This window comes from Parasteatoda tepidariorum, chromosome 7 (assembly GCF_043381705.1).
Source record: "Parasteatoda tepidariorum isolate YZ-2023 chromosome 7, CAS_Ptep_4.0, whole genome shotgun sequence".
Lineage (NCBI taxonomy): Eukaryota > Metazoa > Arthropoda > Arachnida > Araneae > Theridiidae > Parasteatoda > Parasteatoda tepidariorum.
Window position 1 is genome coordinate 22,543,368 of NC_092210.1, and position 14,677 is coordinate 22,558,044.

The 14,677-nt window shown below is 25.9% G+C and overlaps 1 protein-coding gene across 1 annotated transcript; it reads left to right on the plus strand.

Annotated features, from left to right (window-relative positions):
* Positions 1–938: 938 nt before the first annotated feature.
* On the plus strand, positions 939–13,060 carry LOC107453727 (uncharacterized). Its single transcript, XM_071183737.1, has 10 exons — positions 939–1,000; positions 3,232–3,504; positions 5,930–6,017; positions 6,415–6,569; positions 7,843–8,131; positions 8,275–8,418; positions 9,162–9,267; positions 9,967–10,009; positions 10,420–10,558; positions 11,933–13,060. The coding sequence occupies exons 2-10, from the start codon at positions 3,342–3,344 to the stop codon at positions 12,912–12,914; spliced, it is 2,109 nt and encodes a 702-aa protein (XP_071039838.1). The 5' UTR covers positions 939–1,000; positions 3,232–3,341; the 3' UTR covers positions 12,915–13,060.
* Positions 13,061–14,677: the final 1,617 nt, after the last annotated feature.

A 14,677-nucleotide genomic window follows, 5' to 3' on the forward strand; every position in this document is an offset into this window, starting at 1 on the left:
ATTTATAACAAGGTCAGTGGAAATTTGTACTTTTATTATAGTATTAAAAAAAAAAATTTCTTTAAAGAATTACGAAGGTTTTCTCGAGATAATTTTGAATTTAAGAATCTCCCTATTCTTTACATCAATATATAATTACATATATATATAATTATTTATATAATCAAGTATAATTAAAGAGAAAAAAATTGATTCAGAAATGAATTTTTAGTTAATTAAAATTACATAAAATATTACATAAGTACGAATTTTCTTGACAAAGAAAATTTAGATTTTGATAATTTTAATGGACGAAACTTTTTTTTTCATTTTTGAAGATTTTCATTTTTATATTATTTACTTATTTTTTTTGATTATTTATTTTTTAAACCTTGTAGAAATTTGGAAGAATTTGTTAATTTCTTTTAGTTAAAGTGTAAAATGGTTAATATATATGAGGTTAAGCAATTTGAACAAATTTCATGACGGCCATTTTTTTAAAGTGTAAAGTTTTTATCGGAAAAAAATCAATTTACTGACCTATTTTTCTCATTAAATATATTTTTTTCAATATACCTTTTTCAAATATTAAAGTTCCAATTTAATTAAATTACTGATTCATATTTAAGATAACTAGTTTTATTTTAACTGTATAACTAGAACTACTTAATAACCATATATTTCCTGGACTGAGACAATAATAATATCTTCGTTAATAAGTATAAACTGCGTTTAACTTTGTCAGAAGCTCTTTTCATTTTCTCGTTTTCTATGTAATTTTATAGAGGGCTTTATTAGCATTAAAAACCTGCTCCTTCAGTAATTTATTAAAAAATTTTTATCATATAGTTCGGAAAAATTAAGTTAATTTTTCAAAAATGCTTTGCTTTGATAAACTTTTACTAGGTTTATCTTTTTTGAGATAAAATTTGTTAATCGAGTAACAAACGCGTTAAAAGACGGGAGAAGTAGATCGTCCAAAAACCACTCTTAAAGGAAGATTAGGCTAAAGCTCAAAAAAGTGAGTTGTGATGAATTTACTTAAAAACGACAGAAGTAGGAAAGTGAAAGCTTTCGTCAATAGGAAAACATGCTTTCTTCTGTAGTACTTCTGTTTTATGTTTGTAATTAGTTTTGTTTCTAGCAATGCAGTTTGTGATAATGAGAAAGGGGATGGGGTAGCATATACTGTTTAATTATATTTCCATACCTCTATTTTTTTTTTTAAAAAAAAAGCAATCTTCGACTACTTTTCAACAATGTGCTATTTTCTTTCTTTTGTCAGTGAAGGGCTAAATACAGGCTGTTTTAAACTATTAAAAGAGAAACAGCATTATTTTCATTGAATGCGATTATTGATTGTCTTGTAAGTTCCTCGAACTTTGTCTACAAATTATTTATTTCACATTTGTGTACTTGAATATATTTGATAGTTTTTTCTGAAATCGAAATAAATTGCGTCTTTTGTGCGCTGTATTTCCTTTTCTAAGCTATTTTAAAGTTCCTTGAATAAAAAATTAACCCTAGCAAACGAGGTACAAAAAGCTATTTATATTAAAATACCCTCACACTTTGTTGCCTATTGAAATATCATTTAATTTATGTTGCCATTGAGTATAAACATCATGTTTGATTCGATTATGAGATTGATTGTTGATCAATGATTATGTTAGAAGTTCTCAGTATCTATATTGTTACTTGTGTTGTTTTATAATTTTTCGTTTTTAATTAAAAATTGTTGAGAGAAAAAAGGAAGTCTTTTTACTATATCTGTAAGTTAAGAATTTTATTTTAGTTTTGAATTAACATTTTTATAATCTCCCTTTGACTCTGTTTTTGTCAGGGTTGAGGTTTTTGATGTCCTTAAATGATTTTGTTCAGGACTTGTAGAGCTCAGTCTTGCAATGTCCCAACATGACTGGAATTGTTTAATATCTATTGATTTGAAAATGAAACATTTTTCTCCAGTTGTGATAACTGTACCTATTTCCTTAAAAAAATTATGCTTATATATATATATATTTTTATTCTTAAATTTTAAATGTAAGACTTAAGAGACTGGGCAGCTCTGAGTAGCAAGGCACGTCAGCCAGAGGATTATTGTATCTATAAATATTACTTTAAATTTTTATTAAGCATTATTTATTAATTTGCATTATTATTTATTAATTATCACCTCTAACAATTGAACTCACTATTGGTCTGTCTCATGCCTTCATTTTCCAATTTCTTAGTTTGAAGCTCTTAAGGTTCTATTGGTATTTAATAACTAATACGGAGCTGCTTTTCTTGTAGAAATCATATTTCAAAGACAAGAGTTCCAATCATAAATTGGAATTTAATCAGCAGGATTTTTTTTGTTTTTTTTTTTGTTACTTAATGGTAGGAATATTTTTTTCCCCCATTGACCATTTTAGTCAAACCCGATATTATCAAAAAGAGATAGCTTCTGCGTAATAACCACAAATATTATCATATTTATACTGTGTAATTCTTGACTGTGTGAGTTAGTTTGTCTTTAGACAAGATACACCACATTATTTCTCGAAAACACTTGAATTTGTATTTAAGCGAATTTATGCACCGGAAAAGCTCCAATTCTCATTTAAGCGCAATGATCTCATTGATGTTAGTATTTCAAGAAGTAAATGAATATGAATGGTTAATGGATTTTTTCAAATGAACATATACTTTTCTAGAAAAATTCTTTGGTTCCAGACAGGATGGTAAAAAGTGTGGATTTTTGCATCAGCTTTTACCATTGAGTTTCACCATCTTAATTTCACAGAATATGCTATTTAACAAAGATTTTTATATTTAACTTGTTATTTTATTGTGTCCTTTGTTTTGAATGAAGAAAAAGTAATCGAAGCACTTTCATTACATATATTTTGAATTTTTTACAATATTTTGACATTTTTGCATAAATATTTTTTTATATCCTTACTTTGAATTAAAACAAACGGAGTATTATTTTGGACTTGAGGTTTAAAAAGAAAGCGTTATTTGAGATTGATAAGAAAAACTCTAAAAGCCAATGTTGAAAAGTTTTAATTAAATAGCTTCTTTTGTCTGATTTTTTCCATTGAACGAGAATTGAATTTGCGTTACTTTAATATATTTTTTGATGACAGGGACATTGGGACATGAAGGCCTCTTAGGGCACTCTTTAAATTCCTTTAACTGTATCTAGCATTCAGGCTTATAATTGTAAAATAAAATGAAAATTTATTATTGTATTATACTTTCTAGACATTACTCTGAAAGAAGAAAGAAATTTGAGTCTTATTGATCTACAATCTGTACTGTTGCTGTTTGAGCTGTTGCTTGAATAAAGACTGTCAAGAACTTGATGATCCATAATGTCTGCTTGCCAAATTGAAAGCCTAGGAAATCGCAACATTGTGGAGTTTAAAGGTCTTCTCACATCTAATGGACTCATAAAGAGAGCAGTTTTGCAGTACAGAAATCTGGACATAAGTTTAGGCTGTTCACTTCGAATAACAAATGTTCAAACAAAGGAAGGTAAGGATCATGGACTTTTTCATTTTTGTGTTATTCGTTAATATTAAACTTGTGCTTGGTTATGTTTATAAGTAATTATGAGTTTATTTTTTCTAAAAAGGAATAAAAACTTTGCAATTATGATAATATAGGACAAGAAACCATAGCTAGAATTCACAAATGTATTAAATTAGCATAATTTTATAATATACATGTTTTAGCATATTCTTACGTTAAAATATAGCAATGAAAAACATCACTTGTATTGTTTTCTGTGATATTGTTCTTTCAAAAATATAATTTTTATGCTATTTTAAATATAAATTATTGAAATAATTGATTTGTATTATTTCTAATTATTTATATCACATAATATTATTGTTTTTAAATAGTGTACTAAATAATATATTTGTAGGCCAATTTTTCAAATAAAATTTTTTATAGAATAATTAAAAAAAAAGACTCTTATAAAATCCACCTGTATTGGTCCCTGGATACTGTCACAAATTTATCAAATATTATTCTGCATATCATGACGCTAAAAGTTATTGCGTTTAATATTATTTTCTAATATCACTTTTTTGTAATCTGTTTCAATAATTTGTTTTTAAAAAGGATTTGTTTTTAAAGAGGAAGTTCACTACTTTAAGGACATTGTTAGAATCTGTTCAGAAATGTTGATTATTTCGGAACTATCTAAAAACTCTATTTGACGTATTTTGATTTCACTTTGAACTTTTTTTTGTTACTTGGAATCATTAATTTGGTATTTATCTAAATAATAATAATTAATAATGTAAAAAATTAAGTTTCTGTCTTGTATCTTATTGCAGAGTATATCTCAGTGTATATGTCTTTTTCGTCTCACACTGTGTAAAATTGTGCAATATGCAGTACTTACTGTGTTGTATGTGCTTTGCAATATTGTATAGTATATAAGAAAAAAATAATAAATTGTATAAGTATAATTGTATAAAAATAATAAATTGTAAAATCCAGATCCACATTTTTTTGAATATTTAATTAGTCCAATTACGGAAATTCAGAGATTTATTCAAATTTCTAAAATGAAGTGTTAAAAAATTCCCCCAAGGCAAAGGTTTTACACATTAATATAATGGTTTTTAATTTAAAAGTATAAAATGTACAATAATGACACCTGTTTTCTTAGTAGTAAAGTTAATAAAAATCATTAATTTATTCTGTTTAGAAATAGCTTTTCTTCAATAACAAGCTTTAAGTTTAAAAGGAAAATTTTTTTCTTTCTTTTTTTTACATTTTGTTTAGTATTTGCTAATTAAAGATGGATGAATTAGTATTAACACATCATTTATAGTTACTTTATTATCACAGTAAAAGTACTCATGTACAATTTTGAAAGTAGTTGTTGTCTGTGATTTTTATCTTTATAGTATTTCAAGGCTTGATTTAAGTCCAAAATTCACTGAATGCACCAAAAACCAATTGATTAAAGTTGAATCATATCCAAACTTTTTTTTTATCACATCAAGTAAACTGTAATGAGAATTATTCATTTATGTTCCTGAAAAGTAGTGTTTTTTGTGCTCAATCATATGCTGAAAGGGCATTAGTCTTGCTAACTAATATTCACGAACGTGAAATAAGGGATAACATTTATTTCTGTTTTTAATATCAGTGCAAAAAGTCTACAAATAATAATGCTTCTGGTTTATTATCTAGTCTAATGCTTTAATGTTTTTGTTAGTTTTTCAATCCAATAGTTAAAGCGGTTAAAGAGACTGATTTCCTTTTTGCACAATGCAATTCGCTTATTGTCAAAAATGTTCTTTTATGCGAAATGGAAAATCAAATCTTTCAGGATAAATTTGTGTTACTAAGAATAGTATGTGTCTATATATATTTGATGTTAAATATATGCATTTAATATTTTTGAAATTTATGTTTTATTTGACTTTCAAAAGTATGTTATGTATAATATATTTTTATTACAAAAAAATTACAAAAAATGTAACTGTACATAGCTAGATTGTACATTTTACATTATGTAGTTGTAATGATATTTTATGCTAAAATTTATGATCTAATAAAATGTCATTAGGCTCTATGTTGTGGCTTGATTTGATTTCTTTTAAAAACTTGCACACTGTTGAGTTTTAAAATCATTCATTGCGAATAAATCTTTTGTTTGTATTAATTTATTTTTTCAATATTAAATTTTTTTGGTTTAATTAGATAAGGTTTTTCTGTTTTGAATTATTTCATTTTTTATTTTGGTTGTGATTTATTCTCTTTGCTTCATTGGAGTTATAATTTAATTTATTGCCAATTTTTCTTTATGTTTACTTTTAAAATTTTGTTCTCAAACCTACCTATGTTTCATTTCTTAAATTTCTTTTAGTTTTTATGTTACTAAACTTTGTAATATATTAATTAAATTTTATTCATTTTCATTTGCTGATGCCAGTTTACGACGATGATAATGCAGTTATACCAAAAAATACCGCAATTCGTATTACACGTGTTCCTGTCGCGAGTGCGTTGAAGAGAAATAGGTAAGTAATGCTGGTTTTTATTTATTTTTTTTGTTTAACTTTATGTAATTATGTACTAAATTGCTCAAAATATTATTAGTTTTTTTAATTAGTTTATAATTTAGGGTAATTTTTAAATTATGCTTGAAAGTATGTTATTTTTGCTATAGAGTACATTCAGTAAAAAAAAAGAAAAATGTAGCATGGGGAGTAATTCTAAGGAAATACAGTTTAGGATCAATAATAATTCTCTTTTATTTTTTAACATAGATTAATTTTCTTTTTGTTTCACACTTGGAAACTTACGGCTTTAAATGATATTAAACAATAATTCTTTAATTTATTTTTTTAAAAATATATTTGGTAAAGTTTTTGTTTCACCAATTTTTTTATTTAAATATTTGATTAATTTTTTTAGCCAATATTGTATTGACAAGAAGAAGATGTTGGAAGATAATGTGGATCCCGAGATTACTGATGATGTTCCCGAGGAATTATTGTGTATTGCTTGCAACTCTCTTCTACAAGATGCAGTTTTAGCTCCTTGCTGTGCAAATAGTTTTTGTTATGAGTGTAAGTTTTTACAAAAAAAGTTTATTTTTTAAAAGCATTCATTTTTGAAATTTTTTTTTCTGTATGTATTGAAATTTTGTGCTAAATCCTAATTTGTTGTAATTGTTAATTATTTAATGGTATTAAGTACCGAAAACAGATTCCTCTATTTAAGGATTTCTTTTATATTGGTTGGTTAAACTTCTCATCTTTTTAGTCTTTGGAAGTTACTTACAAATCCCTTGATGTTATATTTACTTTTTAGAGCATTTTATCCCAATTCCTTTAAAGCTTAGAATATGGTAAATTAGTGGTAAATATAATGGAAAGTGTTAGTTTAGCTTTTAGGAGCTTATAATGTAGTTTTTGCTTTTCTTAAATTCCTCCCCCCCCCTCGTGTTTTTGAAACTAAAATATGTACTCAATTATAAATATGTACTTGACTTATTACTTTTACTTAATTTAATTGGTGGTAACCATTGATCCTGCTCTTAAACCAAGCCCCTATATATACTTTTTCTGAGTGAGATTTTCTGAGTAATTCTTTGATTCAGGCAGATCTAATTTTTTAAGTTTTAATATTCAGGTGTTAACCCCACTTTTTTTTTCTAAATTGCATATATCTGCTCTGCAAAGTTTTGTACACATAAATTTTTTACTTAAAGATATTTTTTACTAAGCAAAACTTTTTATAAATATTTGTTATTTTCTTTTCAGAAATTTGACATAATCATTATATTATAGAGAGATGTATTGAAATAATAATTATAATTAAATACAGTTGCATTTAGCTAGTTAATAATTATACTTAAAATGTTCTGTTTTCAAAACTCACATTCTTCAGATTAAGAATTTTACTAAGTAATAAAATTTTTTTTATTATTTAATTTAATAGTGTTATAAAAATTTATATCGAAATAAAACTGTAGCAAGTGTTTTGTATGATATGATATGTAATAGAATTTCTGTTCAGTAGGAAATTGCATTTCATGCAAAAGTTTATAATTACAAAACTTTTAGAGCTTGTTGCCCATTTATATTAATGATGTAATCTTTCTTTAATTATATTAAAATTATCTGAAATGCCATATTTTATGTATTTAAAAGTCGTATGAGACTTTGTTTTACTTATTTACTTACATTTCATGGTCAACTCATATGAAAACCATTTACACAGGTTAGATGGTTTGAACTGTTATAACATGACTGAAACATTAATGTTAGTTCATTAGATTTCAGAATACTTGTTTTATATTTGTATAATGAACTGACTTTAAATGAATGTTTATTACAGGTGGTTATCTAGCATTTTCCAATTCAGAGTGCCCAGTTTGTCATGATTTTGAGGTTACTAATTCGGATAATCTAATTCCATGTCTGTATTTACGAAAGGCTGTGCAAAGTTTCAAGTCTTCAAACCAAGAGTTTTCTGAACTAAGTTCTAAATCTAAATTGCCTGAATTCAGAACTACTGTTGAATTTTTTAAAGCAATAGAAAAGACTCTTGAAACTGAGAAAAAGCCACTGGATGTTAAAGATTCCATAAAAAGGGATCCTACAACAGCTTTAAAGTTAGATAATAGGTAAGCATAATGATTTCTTTTGCTAATTATGAATGTACTAANGATTTTGAGGTTACTAATTCGGATAATCTAATTCCATGTCTGTATTTACGAAAGGCTGTGCAAAATTTTAAGTCTTCAAATAAAGTGTTTTCTGAACTAAGTTCGAAATCTAAATTGCCTGAATTTAGAACTACTGTTGAATTTTTTAAAGCAATAGAAAAGACGCTTGAAACTGAGAAAAAGCCACTGGATGTTAAAGATTCCATAAAAAAGGATCCTACAACAGCTTTAAAGTTAGATAATAGGTAAGCATAATGATTTCTTTTGCTAATTATGAATGTACTAATAATTGGGTTTATTTTCATTTTTTAAAATTTAATGCTTTGTCACAGAATTTTTATTAAAGATTTTTACAACTTTTTTTAAAATTTTTATTATTTTAGATCAAAATGAGTGAAAAATATTCTATTTATCATTTTAATAGTTTATGTTTATGAATTACTGAATAAAAGGCTGGTGCCTTTTTCTGTGTTAACGGTAAATCTTCTAAATACAGCTCACTTCCAAACAAAACTTTTTTCAATTTGCATTTCTTTAGGTCTAAGAGAATCAGTTGTTAAATTACTAAAATTTCTTTGATTTACAAAATAAATTATGAATAAGTTTTTAAATATGAATTAATTTTTTTTAACTACTTCCTTTATGCTTTATATGCTTTTTTTAGTGCAAATATAATAATGCCAAATAAAAAATGCCAAAAGCACTAGAAAGAATATATAAAATAGACACATGTGTCCTATCTCCAGAGGGTTAACAAAACGTAAATTTCAGATATTTGAAATATTTTTAAATGGTAAAATTTACTTTCCACCTTGATGTGCTTAGCTTACGGTAGTTAGATAAACTGTTTTTGTGAAACCATTGGAAATAAAAAGTTGCTTATTCTAGTACTTTAGAAAATTTCTTAGACTTTTTTTAATGTTTTTATGTTAGTTTTTCCTTTTCATTCTTTTTATTGATGTTTTAATTTTTTTCTTCTTTTTTTTAGCTGTCAAGAGTTTGGAAATTCAATAGCAGATGAATCTTCTTGTGATGGGATACAATCTGGCAGGAAGATTGAGACTATTATTACTTCAAGATGTACATATGGACAAGTAAGAGAATATTATTTTCATTAATGTACTTAAAAATTCAATTTTAAATGTTTCAATATTTTCAACTAATGCATATTTACTTTACTCTTGAGTTTTAAGCTCTTATGAGCAGTGTTGTTGAGTTCGTTTTTTGCCCTTAATATTTACTATCGGTAATTTCACAAAAAATTCTAGTATAGGAATAAGGATCTTTCTATGAGTATTTTAAACTATATTTGAATTTTCTTTTTCGCCATTTCAAATAATACTTCGAGAAATCTTTTCAATAGTTCTTTTCTTAAATGTTCAATTATTAACATGAATTCTAAATTTTTTGCATGAATGTCGTGCTGTTTTAGGTGCCTGAATTAATTGCTGCTTAAGTATTTTTTATTTTGAATGTCAAGCTATTTTTTTAAGAAGTTGCTTTTTTTTATTTTACTTAAGTTTTTTTGTTGTAAGATTCTGATATTTGATTTTATTAAAATTTTTAGCAATAACTGTAAATAATTAAAATAAGTTTTAATATGGATTCTTTAAGAAAAATTGTGAGGCTTTGATTACTATTTCTAAGTAAAGTTTTTGATGCATTTGATATATCCTTGCTTATGATGTTTGGTATAATTAATTTAACTAATTTGTTTGAAGAATTTAAATATTTTTCTGCATCTTTAGGTGTGTAAAGTATTCTAATAACTTATTTTCTTTCTTTTTCTTCAGAGGCCAATTCGAGATTCCTATTTTGATGATTATTCTTATTGTGGTAAGTTCCTGATTTCTAAAAAAAACTTTCAAATATTTAGATTAAATGTAATACGTAACTCGTAACAGTATTTATTTTATACCTCAGTGTTAATTTTAGTGTTTTGATTTGTTTTTATGTAAACTCTAAAGCTATTTAGTTATTAAAAAGTATTAGTTTTATTAATTAAAAAAAAGTAGATTTTACTTGACTTTCTATTTAGCATTGTTTTTAATACGTTTTCAGGTTTTTGTTACAAACATTGTAAGGCATATTGATTCTTTTACGATGTTTCACGTGTGATCCAATTCAAATTTTTATATTTATTTTCTCCAGAAATTAATTTTTCAGGATGTTACTGATTGTTTACCTGTTGCTTGCATTTTTTAACTTTTGATTTCTATTATATTTTTATTTATTTTTTTCCCCAGATACATCTGATGACATTTCATATCTTGAAGCAGAACCATTGCCACCAGGAGTAGAACCTTTGCCTTGCCAAATTCCGACTTACTTGAGTTGTCGTTATGAAGTGCATGATTCTGCAGTCACTTTTAACATGAATGAAAGGTAACTTTATTTAATGTGTTCTTTATTTCTTTTCATAATTTTTCAAAAATATCATTCATGCTTTTTTTTATTTGTAATTGCACCTGTTAACACGCCTTGTTAATAAACAAGAATTAGAAGACTGATTGATTGAAAATATTAACCTGTTTGTTAATATACTGTAACTCTTTTGGCTCATCCACAATTCGAGGGTTTGTTAAGGAATTTTAATTGAGTAACATTGTATGAGTAAGGTTANCTTATTTACTGAGTTCTTTATTTCTTTTCGTTTTTTTTCTCCAAAAATATCATTCATGCTTTTTTGTTTTGTAATTGCACCTGTTAACACGCCTTGTTAATAAACAAGAATTAAAAGTATTAACCTGTTGGTTAATATACTGTAACTCTTTTGGCTCATCCACAATTCGAGGGTTTGTTAAGGAATTTTAATTGAGTAACATTGTATGAGTAAGGTTATAATTTCAAATACGATATTTTATATCTTTTTTATTAAAACCATTTGAGGTGTATAGATTAGTTATGAAATCTAGTGTGATTGTGGATTTTATAAACGTTCTTATCAATACAATTAACTTGTTCTTACCAGCTTGTGATGACTTATTTTCCCGGGAATTTTTAGTAACTAGTTTAAATTTAGTAATTGAAATTAAAACATGAAATATATTCCCTATCAATTAGACATGTTTAGAACAAAATTGCTAAATTAGGTATTAATTTAATGATTGAATTGGGGATTTAAATATTTTTTTTTGTGAAATAAAATGATTACCTAACTTGCAGGAAATAAAGTCTGTACAACAAGCATGGATTTTATTTCAGTTTACATTTTTTACTTTTTACTACTCAGTAACTCATCATTAGATGTCAAAAGTTATCTACTACATCAATATTGTTTTATCCCCATTTATCCATATTTTAATTATCTTTTACATGAAAACTAAGCACTTACATTAGTTAGGCTGAGTAAAATCATCAGTTTAAAATCAAAGAATTGCGTTACTTCATTTATTATTAATAAATGCATAATGTATGTTTTTTTTCCCTTTTGGTGTTCTCGGACCACAGAGTCATAATTCATTAATTACATTTTTGTTAATATTGATGCATTAATAAAGCTTACCATATTTATTATTTAAAATCAAAGCCAATAAATAGAGCTTTCATAAACCGAACAATCACGTGTATCATTTTTTAGTTGTTCTTGAAAATTCGTAACATCTTATGTCTATAAAAGTTCAAAGTGATGGCCATTGAGACTTTTATTTTTAACTATTGTAGTTTTTGTGTAAAGACTGTGTATCTGTTTCTTTTTTTTACAAGCAAAGAAGTTTGTTATTTTAAACTTATAATTTTTTTTCTCTTTATGTGTTTTAGGAGTATCAATTATGATTTGGAAACTTTGAATCGTAAAAAATATGACAGAAACCATTATGGAGAGGAATTACCTCGCAATAAAAGTAGAAGCTCTGGTCATCCTAGTTATGAACACGTGTTGTCATCTTCTTCTAAATCTTTGTCTGACTCAACTAGTGAAAAATCGCCAGATTATCCTACAATTCTCCCTGGAATATCAAAAATACATTCACATTCCGATTATCACTCTTCCACCAGCACAGAACACCGATCTAGTCGGAGATCAGCCAAACGATCAAGATCTTCCAAGTCTCGTCCACGAAAGAGATCCTCTTCTTCCAGAATATGCTGGAAATCTTCTAATTCTGATTCTCGATCTTCTACCGACAAAGAGTCTCAATCTAGGAAGAAGTCAACCAAGCGAACCAGGTGTCATCTTGGAAGGAGATCGTCTTCTCCCAAAGAACACTGTAGATCTTCTCACAGGAGGGTTTCGTATTCCAGAAATCTCCCTTGTCTTTCTTCTGATTCTGGAAAGTTCTTTCATCCTCCCCAGGTTGTTGGTTCTGATAAAGGAGACATTGTTCAGAAAGAAGAGATGTTCCGTAAGAAGCACATAGGTGAAAAGGAAGTGCATATTGAACAAAATAAGTCTTTGTATCAGAAAAAGCCTCGTTTTGAAGCACAATGCTCCAGCATATTCTCTAAGCCTATTGATACAAAAATGTCTCTCGACAATTTTGAACCAGATTATGAGCCGGAAGATATTGTCATGAAGGCGTCTGAAAGAAGAAGTGTTTTCCAGGAACATAGTGACAAAAGAATAAAATTGGAAGAAAATGGATGCTATGTCAGCAAAAGAGTTTCTTGTATCAAATCTTCTCCAGATGAAGAATGTTCAAGTTCTGATAAAGAAAATGCTTATAAAATTAAAAAATCATGTCACAAAAAGCGTAAGAGTGTTCATTTGAAGAAAAAAAGTCACAAATCAAAAAGAGAATGAAAAAAAAATTGTACCTATTTTGATCTGTTGAAATGAATCTGTTTAATCTGTTGAATTAAAAAAATTGTGATGTCTCTATTTTCTTCAAAATGTGATATTTATATATTTTGTATACTAGTCTGCTTTTAACAGTTATGTAAATTAGTGTGCTAAAATCTAATTGATTCAGTAAATGACACAGAATGAGCTTTTATTAAAATTATCTTGTTTTTTTATTTGTTTTTTCATTTAGAGAATACTTCTTTAAATGTAATATTTTATAATGTGATAAATTGACCATTCCTGTTTTGAGTATGCAGGAATTCACCATTGGAAATATTTTTTTTTACTTGATTTTGTTTTAATGTTGTTTTTTTAAAATACAATATTTTAGTGTTTTGCGTACTTGTCTATGCTTAAAGTTTTTGCAGAAAGTGACAATGAGCAAATTTTTGTTTGACTATTAAAATTATGTTATATTTGATTTCTTTTTTAATTTATATATTTTCAAATGTAATTTTTCATAAAATGATTATTTGACAATTACTGTATTAGTATGCAGCAAATGACGATGAACATTTAATTTTTGTTCAGATTGTCAAAACTCTGCCGTAACTGATAAAATTAATATTAACTATTTTAAATTAAAATTTCTGTATTTTAAAGTCCTTATTATTTTATGTACATTATAAATAATGCACACCCTGAAGTCAGTATAACGTTGCATAGTATTTTTCTTACTTATTGAATGTTGTTTTCTAAATAAGTTTACTTAAATTGCAGAAATTGACAAGGAACAATTTTTTGTTTGGCTATTAAAATTATGTTATATTTGATTTCCTTTTTAATTTGTATATTTTCATATGTATTTTAAAGTTATATGTAACTGTATTTTAAAGTTATTGTTATTTTATGTACATTCTAGATAATGTACAAAGTCAGTATAAGGTACCCTAAAGTCAGTATAAGTTACTTTTAATTGCATAATACGGAACATATTCATTTTTTTATTGTATTTTTTTTGTTATTCAACGATCTGTTTAGAAATCATTGTTTTCGTTTGTAATTATTGATGTATACTTATGTTAGGATTAACTCAATGTTTTAATTGTTTGATTAGCTGCTGCTATAGATTTTTCTTATTTTATGTGCAATACATTTTTTTGTTCTTTATCCTGTAACACATTTTTTTAAATGGAGAAGAATTGTATTATATATTTCAAAATACATATTAATGAGCGTTGCTAATTCAGTAATTGTATATTGTTACTATTTTTCATACTGTGCTTTATTTTTGGAAAGAATCTTTGTTTTTTATTTACAATATTTTTTAAAAACTTGTGATATTTATAAAACTTTGTTCAATAAAATAAATGTGTAAATTATAATTTTTTGTATTGTTTTATTTATAATTATAAACATTTATATTTCAATAAAAGGAAATGCTTCTTAAAGGACAATTTATGTCAAATCGAAAGAGCAGAACATATTATATTTTTTTATAAGGTTTATAAATTTTTTAACTACAAGTGTTCAATCGTTATTTTGATACAATTAGCAGGAATCTATTTCAATGGTGTTTTAGAAAGATTTTTAACATTGTCTCACTCAATCTTTTTTTTAAAAACAAGTTTTATCCATACAATTTCTATAGATATATCTAGTTTATCTTTAGCTTTGTAATGTGTATCTTATCTAATCTACCCATTTCATTTTCTTTCAGAAGAAACAATTTTCATTTTCTTTATCAGTTACTGAATTATTATTAAAGGGAGGAACTATAA

Excerpts from the sequence above, each read along its gene's own strand:
- LOC107453727 (XM_071183737.1), top strand. The coding sequence starts at position 3,342 with ATGTCTGCTTGCCAAATTGAAAGCCTAGGAAATCGCAACATTGTGGAG. Across the intron at positions 8,132-8,274 it reads GCTTTAAAGTTAGATAATAG|TTCGAAATCTAAATTGCCTG; the intron begins GTAAGCATAATG and ends TTCTGAACTAAG. Across the intron at positions 10,559-11,932 it reads ACTTTTAACATGAATGAAAG|GAGTATCAATTATGATTTGG; the intron begins GTAACTTTATTT and ends TATGTGTTTTAG.